At 65.9% G+C, this 15186-nt stretch overlaps 2 protein-coding genes across 3 annotated transcripts; one reads left to right on the forward strand and one right to left on the reverse strand.

Moving 5' to 3' along the window:
* The first annotated feature begins 2374 nt into the window (after window positions 1-2374).
* Window positions 2375-7805, forward strand: LOC127018337 (sterol 26-hydroxylase, mitochondrial). Its single transcript, XM_050899917.1, has 9 exons — window positions 2375-2608; window positions 4748-4938; window positions 5206-5405; window positions 5489-5686; window positions 5825-5985; window positions 6345-6511; window positions 6759-6840; window positions 6927-7127; window positions 7224-7805. Exons 1-9 carry the CDS (start codon window positions 2375-2377, stop codon window positions 7347-7349), a joined length of 1560 nt encoding a protein of 519 aa, XP_050755874.1. The 3' UTR covers window positions 7350-7805.
* Window positions 7806-8357: 552 nt separating this feature from the next.
* PRKAG3 (protein kinase AMP-activated non-catalytic subunit gamma 3) lies at window positions 8358-14459 on the reverse strand. Of its 2 annotated transcripts, XM_050899918.1 has the most exons (13): window positions 14427-14459; window positions 13480-13519; window positions 12316-12560; window positions 12150-12231; window positions 12005-12063; window positions 11686-11731; window positions 11508-11562; window positions 11289-11415; window positions 11014-11179; window positions 10803-10840; window positions 10424-10570; window positions 10175-10344; window positions 8358-8995 (listed from the first exon to the last, which is right to left on the reverse strand). In XM_050899918.1, the coding sequence occupies exons 1-12, from the start codon at window positions 14457-14459 to the stop codon at window positions 10228-10230; spliced, it is 1155 nt and encodes a 384-aa protein (XP_050755875.1). In that variant the 3' UTR covers window positions 8358-8995; window positions 10175-10227. The 2 variants fall into 2 exon arrangements, with proteins under 2 accessions (XP_050755875.1, XP_050755876.1); XM_050899919.1 differs by lacking the exons at window positions 13480-13519; window positions 14427-14459 and having other exon boundaries at window positions 10251-10344; window positions 12316-12437.
* Between the last annotated feature and the right edge of the window lie 727 nt (window positions 14460-15186).

Raw genomic sequence — 15186 nt, forward strand, 5'->3', positions numbered from 1 at the left:
AAAGCCTGCCTTTCCACAAGGCCAAGTGCAAGGTCCTGCACCCGGGTCGGGGCAACCCCAGGACCAGTACAGGCTGAGGGATGGATGGATGGATGGATGGAGAGCAGCCCTGCGGAGAAGGACTTAGGGATACTGGTGGATGAAAAATAGTATAAGAGCTGGCAATGTGTGCTTGCAGCCCAGAAAGCCGATGGTATCTGGGACTGCAAAACAAGCAGCATGGCCAGCAGCGTGAGCGAGGTGATGCTCCCGCTCCACTCCGTTCTTGTGAGACCCCACCTGGAGTACAGCATCCAGCTCTGGGGTCCTCAGTACAAGAGAGGCACGGACCTGTTAGAGTGGGTCCAGAGGAGGGCCACAAAAATGATCAGAGGGCTGGAACATCTCTCCCATGAAGACAGGCTGAGAGAGTTGGGATTGTTCAACCTGGAGAAGAGGGGGCTCAGGGAGACCTTACTGCAGCCTTCCAATATATAAATGGGTTTATAAGAAAGATGAAGAGAGACTTTTTACCAGGGCCTGTAGTTTTTACTGTTTTTTCAAGGGGCAATGGTTTTAAACTGAAAGAGGTGGCAGGGGCCCGCTCCCCAGCAAGGGGAAACACGGCCACAGCAGGCTGGGAGAGGCCGAGGCGTCCCCTGCCACGGGGAGCGAGAGCCGCAGGGTGCCTGGGTGCCAGGATGGAAAGACCCGAGCAGGGCTGCGGCCTCGGCTCTCCTGCTGTCGCCCGGCTCCGGGCCCGGCTGGGGCAGGGCGAGCTGCAGAGCTGGCTGTGAACAGCCATGAGATGGCGGCAGGCGCTCACGCTTGGCTGTCCCAGCCTGGGGTGCCTCACGGGTGTCTGCAGGCACAGGGCTGCCCGGATCCTGCACCGCCAGCCCCGGCCCCGCTGGCAGAGAGCACATCAGGCACTAGCCTGGAGCCCAGCCTGGGACATCCCTTGTCCCCCAGTGAGTCAAGACCGAGGGGACAACAGCTGCTCATGGGGCTCTGCGATGTCTGCCCAACCTGGGGACAAAACCTCCCCATCCAGGACCTTGAACCCACCACCCGATAAGGGTGGTTAATGATCAGCACTGGGATGTCCTAGCCAGAGGCACGGTGCCAGCTGCCCCAGGAGTGACGTCTGGGCAGAGCAGTGCCCTGCCCCACGGCCCCAGGACCTGGTGGCAGTGCCAGGATGGCCAGAGGGGACATGCCCTGCACCCACGGCCCTGGACACCGCCACAGCAGAGCCCTGCTTGTGGCCTGGACAGCCTGGCCTGCACCAGGTTGGGCAGGAGCTGGTGCCATGCTCTCCCTGGCATGAAGACAAACGAAACCTGCCTCCGGTTGGGTCACCAGCAGCCGCACTGGGCATGCCAAGGTCTCCCCATCTGGGCTCCTGGCTGGCAGCGCCCGGAGGAAGCGCTGAGAGAGGCCCTGGAACAGCTTGGACCCAGCTCCCTGGGGCATCATCCTGCATTGCAGGGGGACAAGGCAGGGACAGGGGTAGGACAGGCAGGGGATGGAGGCAGGGCAGGAGGGCTCAGGCCAGGAGGGGCAGCGCCCTGAAGAGCAGGCCCAGCAGTGAGCCTGGTGCCGGTGCAGGGTGTGCAGGGTCTGGGGTGCGGTACCCAGTGCCAGAGTGCGATGCCGGTGCTGGCACATGATGCGCGGTGCCTGGTGCAGTGCCCAGTGCTGGTGCTGGTGCCTGGCAAGCAGTGCCCAGCGCCCACTGCTCATGTGCAAAGCCCAGTGTGCAGCACCTGGTGCTGGTACTGATGCTGGTGCCACACGCTACGCTGTGCTCGGGGTGCTGCACCTACCGTGCCATGCCAGTGCTGGCTGCCAGCTGCCTGTTGCACGGTGCCATTGTGCAGTGCACAGAGTGTGGCACCCAGTTCCTGGTACACGGCACCGTGTACCGCTGATGCCAGTTCCAAGCACCTAGCACCCGGTGCACGGTGTGTGATGCTGCCGAGCAGCGTCCGGTGTACAGCACTTGGTGTATGGCACGTGGTACCCAGCGTGCGGTACCTGGTACCCGGTGTGCCGTAACCTGTACCCGGTACGCTGCAGCCGGTATCCATGGCCCGGTAGCAGGTGTGCAGCAGCTGGCACAAGGTGCCCGTGTATGCGCTGCCCGGTGCCCAGTCCCCGCTGTGCAGCAGCCGGTACCCCGTACCCAGTGCGCAGCAGCCGGCACCGGGGCCGGTACCCAGTGCGCAGCATCCGGTGCGCGGTACCCGGTGCGCGATGCTCAGTTCCCGGTGCGCGGTGCCCAGTGCCCGGTTGCCGCCTCCGCGCCGCCCCCTGCACCGCCCCTGGTGCCGCCCCCCACCGTTCCCGGTGCGTCCCCGCCCCGCCCCGTCCCGTGCGCTGCCGACGGAGCATGGCGGGGCCGAGCGGCGGGGCCCGGCGGCCGCTGCTGCCGCTGCTCCTGCGCCCCCGCCCGCCGCCGCCGCGCAGCAGCCCGGGGCCGCCGCGCAGGACCGGGGGCTCGGCGGCGGCGGCGGCGGGGCCGGCGCGGCTGAAGGGACCGGAGGAGCTACCGGGGCCGGGGCTGCTCCGGACTTTCGTCTGGCTCTTCCTGCGGGGCTACCTGCTGCACACGCACCGGCTCCAGGTGCGCGGGGGCAGCCCGGCCCGGGGGCTGCGGGGGACCGGGGCTGCGGGGTGCGCGGGGGCCTGGGGACCCTGCACGGGTGCGTGGGGGTGGGGGAGCTGGGAGGGGTGCGTGGGGTGGAGGGGCTCCCGGGTGGGCTGCAGGGAGGGTGCTGTGCACGGGCGAGGGCTTTGCGAGGGGGGGAGTGGGTGCGTGCTGGGGGCAGGGTGAGATGGGCGGTGGGGTGGGGGGGTGGGGGGAGCAGCCTACAAGTGACAGCAGGGAGTTGAGCGGGGGCGGCGGGGTGGGGGAGAGGAGGGGCTGGGCGGCGGGGAGCACCCGTGCACCGTGGGGTGATGCTGGGGCCAGCAGCGCGGAGAGGGGCCAGCGCAGAACTGGGTGGCCTCGGGAGGGTCCTACCAGTCCAGGGCTGCTCCAGCATCCCCAAGCCAGCCAGGCAGCCAAGGGCAAAGGTTCGGGGGCAGCTCACGGGGTCCTGGCATCCCCGGGCAGCCCGAGCTGCCCCAGCCATGACAAGCTGGAGGGGCCGTGGTTTCAGGGGCAGGCAGCCAGGCAGGTGTTTGGGCAGATGGTAGCCAGGCAGGCAGGGGAGAGATAGCCAGAGGTGTTTGTTTTCTTCTGTCAACACTTCCTCTTACATCGGATGAAGCAAGTGATGGTCTTGGCTGGCTGCAAGCCAGGCGGCATCTTCCAGTGCCCTGGAGCTCTGACCGGCCGGAGAAGTGTGCAGGATCAGGCCTCCCCAGCACCGCAGAGCACTGGGCACTGCTGTTTGGAGAAGGGGCTGTCGCAGGGCAGCGGGGTCTCGGAGAGCGGGCACAGGAGCTCCCTGCTGCTCCCTCCGGCCCTCGGAGCTCCGAGCATGGCCTGGCTTTGTGGACAGATGCCGGCATAGTCCAGAGGTGCCTTTCCCCGGATCCCGGCAGCTCCGGCTTCTCTCAGCCCTGCTCTCCAAGGCCTGCGTCGGGTCAGGTCCTGGCTGCCAGCAGATGCTGATGGGCAGGCTTCAACCCAGGCCATGGCTGCCCACAGTCCCACGCAGCATGTTCACCCGGCAAGCCGCCTGCGGCACCAGGGTGGCTGTCCCTCCCCCTCCTCCTGCCACCACGCACGAGGAACGTCTCCCCGCGGTGACGAATCCAGCTGAATCCGGGCGCAGCCTGCGATGCAGTCAGTCACCAAGGGAGATTGTACCACGTGCATCCCCGCAGCCACGGGGAATGGGGACCAGGGCTTCCCTGCTAGGTCCCCCGCAGGCCCCCAGGCTTGGCCCTGCTCCGCAGGGGCTCTGGCAGTGCCTGGGTGGGATGGAAAGCACCCCTTGGACGTGGCCCTGTGCAGATCCACTTGCAAAGGGGTGCCTGGCTGCCCCCAAGGGATACACTTGGGGTTACGGTGCTCCCTGGCGGGGAGGCAGGTGTGGCACCCTTGGGTGCAGCCGAGGAGAGGGGATCTGTGACTGGCAGAGCCCAGAGTGGGGCTGATGCTGGTGGATGTCCCCTAGCTGGCTTGTGAGCCTGTGGCCCCAGGGCCATGCCCTGGGGGTGGCAGCCTGCCCTGGGAGCAGCCCAGTGCTGCCCCAGCCTGGCACTGCCCTCCCACTGCTGATCATTAACCACCCTTATCGGGTGGCGGGTTCAAGGACCCACACGGGGACTGTTGTCCCCCACCTGAGCAGAGTTGGGGCCATGCTGGAAGCAGCAGGGCTTGGCCCTGCTCACAGCCGCTGCAATGGCCCTGCATCTCAGCAGACCCCTGTGCTTGGCAGTTGTCCCTGTCCCTGCTGTCCCCTCTTGGCCTTGCTTCCCCAAAAGACCCACCAAGCCCTCCGTGCATCTCTGGGGTGGGTGAGGTGTGTGCCAGCCTGTGCTGGGGGTCGGTGGCTGATGTGGTTAGTGCTGGCAGAGGACATGTACCTGGAGACACCAGTCCAAGCCATCTGCAGAGCGCTTCAAGGATGGTGCCAGCTTGGGGGGCTGTCAGAGGCAGATGCTTGGGCCCAGCTGATGCTGAGGGGTCCCTGGAATGGGTGCAGAGCATGCTGGATGCGTGCAGGGCAGCGTCGGGGCAGGGAGGGACTGATCCAGCCCCAATGCTGGCCCTGTCCCATTCACCCTGCTGTGTTCTGGTGCATCGCAGCTGATGTCCCGGCGCATTTACGGCCCTATCTGGAAGTCGACCTTCGGGCATTACGAGAACATCAACATCGGGAGCCCAGTGGTGCTGGAGCAGCTGCTACGGCAGGAGGGCAAGTACCCCATGCGGAGCGACATGGCCCTGTGGAAGGAGCACCGGGACACCCGGCGCCTGCCCTATGGACCCTTCACTGAGTGAGTCCTGCCCTGGCTGCGCTCTGCGGGGCGGCAAGCGGCTCCTGTCCCTTCCTCATGTAGGGCCCAGGTGGCAACTCGTATTGCTCCCTCCCCTGCAAGCAGCGTGTCCCCCCCAAGCAGAAGAGCATGGCCATGGTGGGTGGAAAGACCCCTGGGGTGGTTCCAGCCTGGCGTGGGGGCATGCACCCAGGGACTGGGAAACTGCTGCCAGCCACTGCACCCTGCCTGGCTGTGCCCCCGGTGCTGAGCCCCGTCCCCGCGCAGGGAAGGGGAGCGCTGGTACCGCCTGCGCCAGGTCCTCAACAAGCGGCTGCTGAAGCCCTCGGAGGCAGTGCTGTACGCGGACGCCATCGGGGAGGTGGTGTCGGACCTGATGGTGCGGCTGCGGGACGAGCGGAGCCGCAGCCCCTCAGGGGTGCTGGTGGGGGACGTGGCCAACCTGCTCTACCGCTTCGCCCTGGAAGGTAGGGGGGTCCTCGTCCTCCCCCTTGCCCTGCCCTGCTCTTCCCATCCCCGCGGGGGTCTGGATGTGGCCTGTCCCCGGCAGGGATCTCTTATATCCTCTTCGAGACCCGCATCGGGTGCCTGAAGCAGCAAGTCCCCACTGAGACCCAGCGCTTCATCGACTCCATCAACCTCATGTTCAAGAACTCCATCTTCGCCACCGTCCTGCCCCGATGGAGCCGCAAGGTGCTGCCCTTCTGGGACCGCTACCTGGACAGCTGGGACACCATCTTCGCCTTCGGTGAGCGGTGGCGATGGGGGCCCGGTGTGGTGGGACTGGACTCCCTAAGGACCCTCAAAAGCGGGGCAGTCTCCAGCCATGTGTCCTTTTGGCCGTGCTCGCTCTGTCAGCGCTGGGTCCTGCTCTCTGTCCCTGCAGGCAAGACCCTGATTGACCGAAAGATGGAGGAGCTGGAGGGGCAGGTGGAGCGGGGCAAGGAGGTGTCCGGCTATCTGAGCTACCTGCTGGCCAGTGGCAGGCTCAGCCTGGATGAGGTCTACGGCAGCGTGGCCGAGCTGCTGCTGGCCGGCGTGGACACGGTGAGAGCCGGGCAGCTGCTGCCGGGGGATCCCCGCTGAGCTCCGTGCCAGCGGGGAGCCACGGGGCCATGCTCAGCCACGCTCCCCAGCCCCTGCAAGCTCTGGGCTGGTGGTTGGGGGGCTGATGCCCCACAGGGGCAAACCCTCAGGCATCGGTCAGTACAGACCCTGTCCTCCGCTCTGCTCCCTGTCCTGCTCCCTGCCCCAGTTTCACCCGTGCTCGCTGCCCCTCACTCCTAGCTTCCCTGTGCACCGGAGCAGGGGCTGTCTGGTGCCGTACTGGTGCCATGCTTGGCACAAGGCTGCTCGGGTAACCATCCCACTTCTCCCTCACTCCTCTCGGTGCTCCGCTTCCCCAGACCTCCAACACGCTGTCCTGGGCCCTGTACCACCTCTCCCGGGACCCGGGCGTCCAGGAGACCCTATACCAGGAACTGAAAGCCGTCGTGCCTGCTGACCGGTTTCCTGGTGCTGAGGATATCCCCAAGATGCCGATGCTTCGGGCCATTATCAAGGAGACGCTGAGGTACTGCCCAGCCTTGCCCCTGCCCCAGGGGCAGTCTCTTCTCCCCTCCACCGGGGGATGCACCAGCCAGGCAGGGTGCAGGGCTGGATTTCATTCCCTCAGGGCCACATCCATCCACCTCCTCCCTGGGGAGGGGGACGGAGCTGCTGAGCAGTGGGAGATGCTCCCCCTTGTCCTGCCTGTGGCTCTCTCCCTCTGCGGTCCCCGGATAGGTCCTGCTCCCCCACTAACTCTCCCCATACCCCAGGGTCTACCCCGTGGTGCCCACCAACGCCAGGGTCTTCTATGAGAAGGACATTGTCATCGGAGACTACCTCTTCCCCAAGAACGTGAGTGGAGGCCATGCTGTGGGGACCCCCGCTGTGCTCAGTGGGGCCGGGCAGGGGTCATTAACCCCCTCCTTCTTGCCCCGCAGACCCTCTTTGTTCTGGCACACTACGCGATGTCCCACGACGAGACCTACTTCCCTGAGCCCGAGCGGTTTCTGCCTCAGCGCTGGCTCCGGGGCCACGGCTCCCCCCACCACCCCTTCAGCTCCATCCCCTTTGGCTACGGGGTCCGCGCCTGCGTTGGCCGCCGCATCGCCGAGCTGGAGATGCACCTGGCCCTTGCCAGGGTAAGTAGGGACCCCCCACCCCGAGCAGCTCGCCACAAGCTGGGATGGGGGCCCCAGGGAGTCCCCGAGGCACTGCCACCCCCGTTCTCCCCACAGATCATCCAGGCATTCGAGGTGCGGCCAGACCCCCGCGGCGTGGAGGTGACGTCCGTGTCCCGCATCGTCCTGGTGGCCGACAAGCCCATCAACCTGGAGTTCATCGCTCGCCCGGGGGCCCCCTGACTGCGTGCCCACCCTAGCACCCTGGGTGCCGAGTGGGCACACCCACTGCCCCACGAGGAGGGGCAGGAAGGCAAACCCACCCCAGCACCCATCCCCTGCCCAGCTTTGGCCGGGGGGCTCCCAGCCCCACTGTGGGGAAGATGGGGGGGATGAGGGATGCCCCCAAATAGCCCCTGGGGCACTAGTATCCCCCTACCCCAAATCAGCAGGAGGCTTGGGGAACTGCTGTGCCTTTCACACGCCACGAGGGGTTGTGTGTGTCCCCCCCCCCGCCCCATCCCGTGCCTAGCTGGGCTACGTCGGGGACCCGGGAGCTCTGCGGGGACGGGGGGGAAGCGGGAAGGGGGCTTGCAGCCATTCGGTGTCTCCTTCGTCCCATTCTTGTGTAGCTGCGCGTGGATCTGTGCCTGGAGCCAGGATGTCTGGGTCCTCTCCGAACAGCTGACCTTGGCCTCAGCCGCTTCTCCGTGCATCAGTTTCCCCACTGCCTCCCAGGGGAGGGTTGAGTGCCGGCGGGGGTTTGGGGTTTGCCCCTGGTCCCGAGGGACAGAGCCAGCCCTGGCCCCGGGCAAGCGGAGCAGTAACGCACCACGTCCCCCACGGCACGTCCCCCACGATGGGGAGGAGGCCTGTCACCACCCGGCACTGGTATTGTGTCCCCTGGCAGGGCCAGCCAGCACAGGAGGGGTATGGAGCACCCGGGACCTTTTGCTATCAGCTGTTATTTCACTGAGATGCTGATACGGGGTCACGGGAATGGGGGCAGGACTCACTCCAGGCGAAGCACCCGGGGGAGGATCGGCTCAGCTCCCCCATCCCCGAGCGGGGATGTGGGGCTGATATCCAGGGCCATCACAGGGGTGCCACCCTGTGCCCATGCTGCCCTCGCTGGCATCGCAGGCTGGGTCCCCCAGCCCTGCCAAGCAGCCCGAACCCCCTCCCCAGCCCGGCTCTCTCCGCAAGAGCTATGCCCGGCTGCACTCCAGAAAGGTGAGGCGGTGGTTCCTGGAGCAGGCTGCTTTATTAAAACAAGGCTGAACAGACCAGCAAATAAATAAATACCCCCCGCCCACCCCAAAACGTGCACAGGGTCCCCGTGCAAGTGCCCGTCCTGGTGCCAGCTCCGGCGCAGGCTGCGCCTCTGCCAGGGAGCTCCAGCCCTGCGTGACCCTACAATAAACAAGCCTGTGTCTGCAGCTGAGCCTACGCTACTGGGCGCAGCCGGCAGGACCGTGCTCACCAGGGGGGAAGCCGCGGCCAAAGCGCGCGAATCCGGCAGCGGGATGGGAGCTGGGTGGCTGAGTCCCCCAGGGCCGTGCAGGGCCATGCGAGTCCCTGTGCCAGCTGTGGGCATGGCATGGCTCCTCCGGCATGGTGCCCACTGAGCATCACTGTGTGCTCGCTGGTGAGAGGCACCCCCAGGTCCCCTTTTCCCCACTCCCTGCCTCCCTGAGGCCAGCAGGATCTGGCCCTGGACTCAAGACGAGCCCCAGGACCAGGGTGGGCGGGCAGGTCCTCCCCGCAAAGAGCCTGCAGGGCCCGAGCCTCCTTCCACGGCCCCAGGGCCACGCAAGAGGCCCCCAGTCGGATGAGACGGTGGCAGGCGGCACTTCCCTGCTGTCTTCAGAGTGAGGATCGGTCAATGCCTGCGGGGCGAGAGAGTGTGCAAGGCCATAACCCCCCGGCGGGCACTGGTGCTGGGCGGGGGGCCCTGCGGCACGGCCCTCTGACCCGCCCCGGCAGACAGCGGGGTCTTGCCTCCATCCCTGGCTTGGATGCAAGCCCTGGGGTGGGGTGGGGGGGCTGGCCTGGAGAGGGACGTACCAGTGGCCCCCTGCAGCTCCTGGCACAGCCACCCCCATGGGCATCAGGGATGGGGTGAGCAAAGGCACCATGATAGGGAAATGGGGGGGGGTCCCATGTCTGGTGTGGTTTACACACAACACTCCCAGTCCCCTTCTGTGTGGAGCAACTAGGCACTGCTGGGGGAACTGGTAGGCATGGGGCTGTCCCAAGCCCGTTCCCCACCACCACCCCAAAAAAGCATCATTACCTTTTGGAAGCAGCTGGGCACCAGGGCCAGCTCCCCCCTCCCCAGTTCACCCCTAAATGGGTGCCATGGTGGGTGCCAGCGCTGTACCCACCCATTGCCAGCGAGGACTCACCAGGCAGTGGGCGAGCAGAGCCAGGTGCAGGCGGCCGGGCAGCACGGTCCCAGCGCAGCCCAGGAGTGAGCCCCGTCCCTGGAGCAAGCAGTTTTGGGGCCGCTGTGGGTGGAGGGCTGTGCCAGCCGTGGCCCATGAGTCGGCCATGCTGTGCACATGGCTAGTAGTCGGCAGCATGTCTGGGGTGTGTGAGTGGGGGTCTGTCCCCTCTGCGTCCCCCAGGAATGGCATGGGAGAGGCTCAGGTCTCAGGCTTTGAGGTGAGGTCAAAAAAGGGCTGTCTTGGGGTGCATCACACCCCAAAACCCTCGTCGAGCCCAAAGCCCAGGGACCTGCAAAACCTGCATCCCACATGCTGCCTGGATGGGGGTCTGGTGGTATCTCCATGGCAGGTGCCCCCATCCTTCCTCACGGACACCAGGGATCAGGACCCCAGAAGGGATCCCCTGTGATCCTTATGTCCCCGGGGACAAACAGCATCCAGGTCCTGCCGTCCCCACGTGGGCACCCAGCGCTGCCAGACCCCAGCCCCAGCCTCCTCCATCCCCCGGGGCCGGTTTGGCTGGGGTGGAGGCAGGTGGCCCGAGCAGGAGGTGACAAGGTGTGGGTGACCCAGTGGCGGGGAGGGGACAGGCGTGCAGTGGTGGGGGACGGCGCCTACCTGAAGTGGAGAGAAATGGAGGGTGCGAGTGGAGAAAGACGGAGCGTCGCAGGCTAAGAGTTAAGAGCATTGATACCTGCGGGAGTGAGCACAAGGGCCTGGAGGATGTCGGAGAGGGAAACGATGCCCCGGGGGTGCTGGTTCTCATCCACCAGAACCAGGCGATGGACCTGTGGGTGCAGGCAGAGCATCACAGGCAGATCGGGCAGCGCACAGGGGGGGCTGGCACGAGGTGCCCCGGCTGCTCACCTGCTCCTTGGCAATGCGGTCAATGATGTCCTCCATGGTTTCATGGGGGTAGCAGGTGAGGACCCCCTCCAGGCAGACGGTGCGCTGCCGCAGCGCCTCCCGCACGCTCATGTCCAGGTTGTTGTAGGTCTTCTGGGCTGCCAGGTGCTGCGGGAGAGGTGGCTCCACTCAGCGCCCCAAGGTGTCCTTGCACCCCATTGTGCCAGCACACCGGGGGACACCGAGCCCTGGGGATGCACGGGGCAGATCTGCACTGGCACGTGCATGTCACTGCACGTGGGGTGGGTTTGCATGGGCACAGGCAGGTGTGAGCCCCCCACCAGTGGCATGCAAGGGGTCACGCTCGTGGCCAGGGTGTGCAAACGCACAGGGTACTCACAATGACGTCAAACCGGGAGTAGAGGCCAACCACTTGCCCTGCAAAGGGAGACAGTGCAGGGGCTGGGGAGGGGGCCCTGAGGACCACCCGCCATGCTCCCCCTGCACCCCAAGGGGCAGCCCAAAGGCCAGGAGGAGGGGTTTGGGTGGGCATGGAGCTGGAGCCGCTGGCAGAGGGAGATGGGGGGGTCACTGGTCCCCTCCCCAGGTACCAGCATCGTTGATGACTGGCAGGGCAGAGACGCGGCGGTCCACGAAGATCTCCAGGGCGGTGTAGACGGGGGCGGTCTCGGGCACAACAGCCACGTCACGGAAGGTGCCGATGCACAGCTCCTGCACTGTTTTCTTCAGGAAGTGTGGCTTGGGGACGGTGGAGCCCTGTGGCGGGGCAGGGCAAGGCTGGGCTGGCACCTACACGCACCCCGACACCCTTGCTTGTGCCCCTACACACCCACCATGCGTGTGCACACGCAGCCCCAGCACTCACGAAGATGTGGAGGAACTTGAGGATGCGCTTGTGCGTCAGGATGTGCAGGACATTGCCCGAGATGGGCTCGATGACGGGCAGGCGGTGGATCTTGTGCTTGATCAGGGAGTAGACAGCGTCGAAGAGGCTGCAGGTGACGGGGACACCGTGGGGGGATAGGGCTGCATCCCGGGCACGCCCCCGGTGGGGTGTGCTCTCCCCCAGTGGGCAGGCGCTCACCTATTGCTCGGGGAGATGGAGACCAGCGGCTTGAAGGAGCCCTGCAGGTACACCTCTGCCAAGGGAGAGAGGTGGGAGAGGGGGCCCCCCAGCCCCCTCATGCAGCCTCCATGAGCCCACCTCCATGCCCTGTGCAACATCCCCAGCCCAGCCACCCCCACTGCCTCCCGCTTTTTACCTCTCCAGGTCTCAATCTTGTGCTCCTCCACCTCGTAGATCTGAACCTGAGGGCAGGGAGATGCCCTGGTCACGGTGGCCCCATGGGGGACTGAGGGGACTCTGGGGCACTGCCCCCTTCCCCAAGCATCCCACCCCCTCGCCCTAAGTGCAGGGACCACATCTTGGGTGCTGGGCAGAGGGGCACCAAGCGGACGCTGGGCTGGCCCAGAGCATCCCCCGGTCACGGTCTAGTGATGAAGAGGGGACCAGGAGAGGTGGGGACAGCCCCTCCCTGCCCCATGCCCCCAGACCCCCCATGCTCTCCCTGCCACACTCACCAGGGGTGAGCGGTAGTAGCGGTGGAGGATGTTGATGAAGTCGGTGATGGTGAGCATCCCTGCGGAGACACGTGGTGTTGGCAGTGCTGCCCGCACCTTCACTGCCAGGCAGGGGAAGGGGCCAGGCAGCGCTGCCAGCACTCACCCACAAAGCTCTGTGTCTTGCTGTCCCAGAGCGGGGCGGCACGCACCCCATTGGCCACCAGTGCCACAAAGGCTTTCTTGATCTGCCGGCGGAGTGGGGAGGGGGTCAGGGGGTCCCTGAGCCTGCTCCCTCCCTGCCCGTCCCCGCCAGTCCCCCACTTTGTCACCTCCAGGGAGGTGTCAAAGACGACGAGCTTGCAGCTGGTGGGGATGGCGTCGTAGCAGCAGTGGCTCCTCATAAAGTGCATGTAGACCTCGGCGTCGGGGCTCTGAAACTCGCTCTCTGGGCCCAGCCCAAGTATCTCGTTGCCCAGCGTGAAAGTGACAGGTCTTGGGCTCCTCCGCCTGTCCTCTTCCTCCTCCTCTTCCTCCTCCTCCCCCTGCTCCCTGGGGCACAGGGCCTCCGGGAACCCTGCCAGCAAACCCACCCCAGCCCCAGCCAGTCAGCTGAGCTGCCAGGTCTCAGCACCCTCCTGCCTGGGGGGAGCAGGGGGATGCTGCGGGAGGGGCTGGTCCCCCCAGACCCCCTCCATTCCCCACTCCACAGGGGCAGCACACAGCACTGCAGCTTTCCAGCTGTCCTGGTTTCGGCTGGGACAGAGTTAACTCCCTTCTTAGTAGCTGGTACAGTGCGGTGTTTTGGATTTAGTGTGAGAATGATGTTGATAACACTCTGATGTTTTAGTTGTTGCTAAGTAGCGCTTATCTTAAGCCAAGGACTTTTCAGTTTCCCATCCTCTGCCAGCAAGCAGGTGTGCAAGGAGCTGGGAGGGAGCATAGCCGGGGCAGCTGACCTGAACTAGCCAAAGGGCTATTCCATACCATGGAACGTCATGCCCAGTATATAAACAGGGGGAGTTGGCTGGGAGGTGTGGATTGTGGCTTGGGAACTAACTGGGCATGGGTCAGTGGGTGTTGAGCAATTGCGTTGTGCATCACTGTTTTTTTTTTCTTCCCCCCCCTTCCTTTTTTTGTTATATTCCTTTTCATTACTATTATTATTATTATATTTCATTATTACTATTGTTAGTATTATATTTTACTTTAGTTATTAAACTGTTCTTATCTCAGCCCACGAGTTTTACTTTTTTTTTTCCCTTTCCTCCTCCTCACCCCACTGGGAGGGGGAAGGGGGAAGCAGCTGCGTGGTGCTGAGTTGCTGACTGGGGTTAAACCATGACACCAGCCTGGGGGGCACTGGGAGCTTCTGGGAAGGAGCTGAGGAGCGAGGCAATGAGGGGTATGGGTGGGGTGGGCAGACAACTGATGTGCTCATTGCATGAGTGAGACAGCCCCCCCTCCGACACGCCTAGGCACTGCCTGCTACCCACCTTCCTCCTCAAGGCGGGCAGCAGCATCCGCCAGCGCCACCTGAGAGGGCACACAGCAAGGGGGGGTCAGCAGGAGCCAGCCCAGCCTCTCCCCCACCCATGGTTGCTGCCTGCACCCACCCGGCTGCCCTGGCCCCCTCCAAGCCGGGCAGAGGGGACCATCCTTTCAGGGTGGGGATGTGGGCTGGGCTCAGCCCCCAGCCCCCATGGGGAGCCCCCTGCCCGCCCAGAATCCCCGGAGCCTGCCACCCCCATGGTGGCTCCAGCCCAGGACACCCAGCTTGTCCCCCTGCTCTGGGGGGCAGCGGGTGTCCCCGGGACAGGGCAGGGGATGGCAGGACCCCCCGGCTCCTCTCTCTGCTGTTGGAGTCGAGTGCGTCCTGCAGCGTCTCCACACCCATCCTCTCCTTCTCCCAGCCCCAAGGTGTAAATCCCAGTCCTGCTTCCTCCCGTGTTGGGAGCCCCACCAGCCCCACCTGCCCCCCTGGGACCAGGTCTGCCCCAGGACACCCTACAAGAACAAGGGGGGCAGCCCCAGGCGGGAGGGAGGCAAGCACGGCTGACTAGCTGACCCCATGCCCCCCAGTCCCCAGGAGACCCTACCATAACAAAGCGGCATGCATGGTGGGAAGAGCAACCCCAGACCACAAACCCGCTGGCAGAGCCAATGTTTACGAGCCACCCTACAATAACAAAGGCGCAGGGACTGCTCCCTAAGGAGCCCAGAGCCAACCCCGGGAAGGAGGCGACCCTACACCAATCCTTCCCAAGTGGCTGGGGACAGCCGGGGCAGGCAGGCAGGCCAGGCTGCGCTCCACGTCCTTGTCCCCACGGCTGCCTGGCTGTGGGAAGGGGACCGCCAGCCCCCCACATCTCCCCACCCCGGGGGTGGCCTGTCCCCAAGTCGGGGGCTGTCGGGCTGGGCCCCCCACCCGCCCCGGCAGTACCTGGGGTGCGGCGGGGCCGGGGAGTCGCTCCATGCTGACTGCGGGGCAGCGCTGCTATTCTGGGCCGGCGGCTGGCGGGGGCCTGGCAGATAGGGTGTCAGCGAGCAATGCCAGCCATGCCCCCGCCACCGCCGCGGGGGGGGGGCGGGGGGACACGGCCGCCACCAGTGCCACCGCCGTGCAGTGCCCGCAAGCCACCGCGCCACCCCGCGACCCCGCAGCACCGGGCTGGAGGGGATGGCCGCGGCCCCGGGGACAGAGCTGGCCCTGGGGACGCGAGGGAGGGGGTGATGGAGAGATGGCTCGGGGCAGAAAACCTGTCCCCCCGCTCCGCGGACCCCTGTCCTCCAGGAGCGGCGCTCAGCTTCTGCCAGAATGCGGCCCTGCCCGCCCGGGTGCTGCCCCCACCCCGTCCTGCAGCAGGAGAGGGTGGGGGGCACAGCACCCCCACTCTCCCCCGGGGATGCTGGAGGAGGGCTGGATCCAGCCACGGGCTGAGCGGCAGCCAGAGCAGCTGGGGACCCTTTGCCCTCGAAGCTGCCCCAGCCCTGCCTGCCCCTGCCTGCTCCTGCCCGGGGTCCTGCTGCGGTTCAGCCGTCCCCGGCCACCCCGGGTCTCACGGCGGGGGCCGCCCGCGCCTGCCGGGGAACCTCCTTCCTCGCCCGCGGGGCCACCCCCTCCTGCCCGCCCTCCGCTCGCTCCCGGCTCCATTTCTATTTCAGGAAGGTTCAAATAACCCCTTGGCCGGCCGCCGTGTCGG

The sequence above is a fragment of the Gymnogyps californianus genome, chromosome 7 (genome assembly GCF_018139145.2).
Source record: "Gymnogyps californianus isolate 813 chromosome 7, ASM1813914v2, whole genome shotgun sequence".
In the NCBI taxonomy this organism is placed as follows: domain Eukaryota; kingdom Metazoa; phylum Chordata; class Aves; order Accipitriformes; family Cathartidae; genus Gymnogyps; species Gymnogyps californianus.